Raw genomic sequence first — 4,834 nt, forward strand, 5'->3', positions numbered from 1 at the left:
TCCAAAACTCACTGCCTTCCACTGCTCCTGTTTCCAGGTGAGGCTGTCCCAGATCCTGGCTTTCCGTCACGGCTCTCCTCATGAACTGGTTCCTGAAATCCCACGTGTGCACCCAAAGCACCACGGGGCCTCCCGCAACCTTCTTTATTACCACTGCTCTTCCAAGCTTGCTTTGTTGGAAGGGGAGGCGAGCAACCCGGAGAGGTGTGCAGCATTAAGTACTCAGCGAGATTATCAGCTGGCATTTCAAGGCATGACAGCAAGTCCCAAACCTTTGAGAGCTGTCACCAGGTTGAGATTAAATTACCGTTCAGCTTGTAATTAAGGAGCTAACAATCGGTTGTTACCTGCTCGACAAGAGCAGACACGGATGCTCTTTAGCTTTTACCTCCATATTAAGGTTTAATTACATTTTCTTTCATCTCTCCTCCCACCGTGTAAAGATCTATGTTTTTAATATCGTTTATACACACAAGAGGTATCTGTGGAGGAAAAACGCTACATGGCTGTTACTGAATTACCTGGCATAAATATTCCAGCTTTACATCAACACCACGGGCTCATTTTAAACGGTGACAGAAAAGTCCCTGTGCGCGGCACGCTGATGTACCAATGCTGCTTATTTACCAGCCCGAGAAGCAGCCCGGGACTGCTACCCAAGCCACCCCAAGGTTGAAATAGGGCTTCAATTATCTTCTGCTACTCCCCATAAAAACTACTGCAAGCTGCAACAGCAAGTGACGGGAGGAATTTCAAGCTGGTTTTCTGACAAGAATGCTCTGTGTGATACAGTGTCAGGATTATGCGGGTAGGGTTCCTCCAATTTTTTAATAACTGCATTTCTCCAATATTATCTGGCTGACTAGGCAGCACAAAACCAACCTATCGAGCTGCTTTTTCAACACAGGGCACAATCATCCACACGGCATCAGAAGGTGACAGCTCCGGTCTCAAGTGTTACCATAGCAACCGCTGTTATGAAACGGAAGTCGGCGTCCCCGCACACCGACCCAGCCCTGCCGCCGTCACGCACAGCTCTGCAGGCTCTCGCCCCGCCACAGCTATAGGGACAGGGAGCTTTCCATCACGTTTGTTCCGAACTTCATTAAACCAAAGGCACGGTCCGGTCAGGGCCAAGACTTCACCCCAGCTCTGAACAAGCATCGTGCAGACTCAGCAGAATAACTGTGCAGAAGGGGTTGCTGAGACACAGCTTCACTTGTGCTCTGCTGTTTTTAATCGCGTTATAAAATGAAGCAAAGAGAAGGCAGAGTGAAAGGAGTGGGCCAGAAGGGGAGAGGTCCCCTTGCACTCACGCACATGTGAAAAGACAGCGACACCCAGGCCCCGGGCGAGCCTGCCAAGCTGGCTAACGGTGCTTCTGCATCACCCGGGAGCGAGCCAAACTAAGCTTGGGGCAGGAGATTTGCCTGTGAATTAATAACTCACTAGCTGATCTGATCTATTGGCACCAATCTCAGGGGAGTGCTAGATCTCTGGGCACGTGTGTACACTGTCCTACACGCTTTGCCCCAACATGGGCACTTCCCGTGTTCTGAAGACTATAACCCCACAAGGACGCGTGCGTCTCAGCCCCTCCCCTGTATTGGTTAGGAATGATTCGTCCTTCACCTTTGGTGCTATATAAGCACAACTTGCAACACAGTCTACAAAGGCGAGGAAGCACATTCACTTCTGCAAGCCAGGCAGACCTGGCCTTCAGCCTGTGAAGCTGTAAACAGCACGTCCCGGGTGAAACAGGTCTGCACCACACAAGCTGCTAAACAGGGAAGATAACTGTTATCCAGAGACAGCACAATCTCTCGAATCCACGGCCCCGAATGCCCCTGGCAGGAACCGCAAGGCAGGAACTGAGTTAAACCAGCTCCTCTGCCCCAGACAAGCCCAGTGGCGCAGGCAACGATGCCACACAGGGATTGTGCTCTTACCGCCAGGAGGTGGTTTGTTTTTCGAGGTAAGGATGACAAAGCCAAAGCCTTCGTTCTCCTTCCGCTGTAGCCGGACGTCATAGACCTCTGGGGACGGCCGGCTTGTGATCTCCGTCCGATTCAATCGGGGGGACCCGTTCTGCGTGGCGCTGGGTGGCTGCGACTCCTCCTCTTCCAGCTGCTTTTCTCCTACAAAAGGAAGAGCCACGGCCAGAGGTGTGACCACGAGCACTGCCGACGGACTGGGTAACTGCAAGGAGCTCAGTAACAGGCTCAGGAAGCACCTTTCCGTCTGGGGACTGCATAGGCAGGTTACTACTAATGCAACCGAGAGGAGATGGCAGTGAAACTTTAGGAGACTAACCTGCCCATTTAGTCTGGCTGTGAGAGAAGGGCCTGCATGCAAGACGGGAGATAGCACTGCCTGCCCGCTCCACCCAGTAACCTGCACTTGCTGCCTGGAACAGGGCCGTGGTTGTACGGCACACCCGACGTCCTGGAGACTTTCCTCGCTGAGGCCTCCTCACCTCCTGGATGCCTTAAGCATGAGGCCTTACAGCAGAGATCCAGCTGCAAGCCAGAGCTCTTGCAGGTCTCACTGCAGAAGGCTGAGGGTTTATTCCAAAGGAGCCTGACGTGTACGGCCAGCAGCACGGCACAGCACATGTGTAAGCATCAGCTCATTAAGAGCCATTTACTGCTCCCCCTGGAACAAAACACTTGCAGTCGACATGCAGATACAGCAGGGTGTGGGTACTGTGGCAAAGCAGCAGCCTGACTGGAGCAACCAGCCCCTCCAGCCTTGGCTGCTTTCCTTGCTGCGTCCAGCGGCACCATAACACAGACACGTGTCAGCGGCCATACAAAGGCACATAAGCCATGCGGGAGGTATGGTGAATAAGATGGGAGGAATGCAGCGTGGCAGGGACAGGACTGGGATCACGGTCAGGACCTTCTGGACTCCCAGACCCAGGGTCAGCCCAGGAAGGTGGCCCCTCAGGCTGTCTCATGAAGATGGGTGGCGGTGTGGACTGCCACCCATCTTCATGAGACAGCCTGAGAAACGGGTAGAAGGAATGACTTGGGCATCCACGGCTGAATGGTGTCCGTGGCAGGCAGCAGCACCTACCATTTGGAATGGGGACTGTGGCCAGGAGTGCTGGGGTTCAGCCCTAACTCTGTCACTGATGTGGCTGGCGACATCTCAGCCAATGTCAAACTTCCTGTGCCTTGGTTTCCGTACCTATCCATCCCATGGCTCTTCCACTTCCTGCAGAACACACCACTGAGTTTCTTATTAATTTCTGCATTTAATGAGACAAAAACCTATAATTTTGGATGCACTGAGACCAGCGGGCTTTCCAGTGCAAGCAGAGCTCAGAACGCAGCACACTGCAATGCAGAAAGCAGGTGTGTGTTGCTGCCTGAAGCTAACAGGCCCAAATGACCACAACACCCATTGCTCATAAAGTGACTCTGGATCCTTCAGTGAAAATTACAGGCCAGCACCGCAGAGCCCTTTGCGGCCAAGGGGCACAGTTGGGCACCTCATTTACAGCCTCTTCCCACCCAGAGCCCTTCTCATTCAATTCTCCTGCTTGTCCAGGAGTGACAGTGACAGCCTGAGTTTAGGAGGTCACTCCTTCCTTTCTGCCACACTCCTCTACAGCTACGCATGGGAGCAGCAAGGCTCAGCACAAGGGATCCCAGGGCCAGGCTGCCAGACTGGCAAATGCATCACAACTGGCTCTGCTCCCAGCATGTGCACATACCGCCAAAAAAGATCTTCCTCCGGACGGTAAGTAGCACTTGGCCGTTCCGTGCAGCGCTGGTCATCAAGTCCAAGACCTGCTTGTGCGACTTCCCTTTGATGGGGATGCCATCGATGCACATGAGCTCATCTGCAGCTCGGAGTCTCCCGTCTTTCTCTGCTGCCCCCAGCGGGATGATGGCTCCAATATATATCTGGCAACAAAGCACAATCAGCACACGTGGGCTTTGAAACATGAACACAGCAGAACGGTTCAGGCTCACAGTTAATCAGGCATCTCCTAAAAACGAGGATGTTTTGCAGGCCTTCCTGGGAGAAAAATGCTTTCCCCACCTAATTAATTACAGCAGAAACAGGCAGAAGCCACAACAGCTGGGATCATTTGCACGTGTAGAAATGATCACACTGTAACAGTCGGGACATCTACCAGCCATACTTATTGTTCACCTTATTTTAAATTTTGCTTTTACTACTCAAATTTTATTCACATGTGCTCATCTAATGAAGTGTCAATGCCTTGTGAGTGGGTCAAGAGCTGTCTTTGTACATTTATCTGCTAAATAATAGACTTGCTGTTGATCCTATTCATGCACTATGTATTTGTTACTGGTACCAAAAAAAATGTGCAAAACACCAAAAGCAAATGCCTCTGTTCAATCAACACAGCAAAGACATTATCTTTGCTGAGACAGGTCGGAGGCGGGGGGAGTAAAAGCTCAGAGAAGTACCCAAGTGCCACAGTGGAAAGCTGCTTAGACGGACACGTGCACACAACCACACACAGGTGCTGGGGACCAAAGCCTGAATTCAGACACTGGCAGCCCTCAGGCCCCTGCCCTTTCACCCCAAGCAAATACCATCTAAATGCAAAGCAGAGCAGGAGACGCGGCGTTTTACATGCTAGAAACAACGCTCAGTTTAAATGCAAGATCAAGAACTATTACAGCCAGCAGGTGTCTAAGGTTAAACAGCAGAGAGCAGAGTCATCCAAACTCTCGCAATGCACTCGGGGCCCTGCTCAAGCTGTTACCAACACAGCTGTTGTTGCTATAGCAACACAATGGTAAAATGCAATAAAAATGGTAAAACTGTCTATTTCTTGTAGCAAAGACAC

At 51.5% G+C, this 4,834-nt stretch overlaps 1 protein-coding gene across 4 annotated transcripts in view; it reads right to left on the reverse strand.

Moving 5' to 3' along the window:
• The window catches only part of MAGI3 (membrane associated guanylate kinase, WW and PDZ domain containing 3), a 50,574-nt gene that overhangs the window by 16,624 nt on the left and 29,116 nt on the right, over window positions 1-4,834 (reverse strand). For all 4 annotated transcript variants that reach the window (XR_003096148.1, XM_025215039.1, XM_025215038.1 and 1 more), the window contains exons 11-12: window positions 3,722-3,914; window positions 1,950-2,138 (exon numbers count right to left, since the gene is read on the reverse strand). Coding sequence is in view for 3 of the 4 variants with exons in the window: in XM_025215039.1 (XP_025070824.1) it covers window positions 1,950-2,138; window positions 3,722-3,914 (382 nt within the window). In the remaining variant the exon portion in view is untranslated. The remainder of the gene's footprint in view (window positions 1-1,949; window positions 2,139-3,721; window positions 3,915-4,834) is intronic.

The sequence above is a fragment of the Alligator sinensis genome, unplaced genomic scaffold, assembly GCF_000455745.1.
Source record: "Alligator sinensis unplaced genomic scaffold, ASM45574v1 scaffold1218_1, whole genome shotgun sequence".
Classification (NCBI taxonomy): domain Eukaryota; kingdom Metazoa; phylum Chordata; order Crocodylia; family Alligatoridae; genus Alligator; species Alligator sinensis.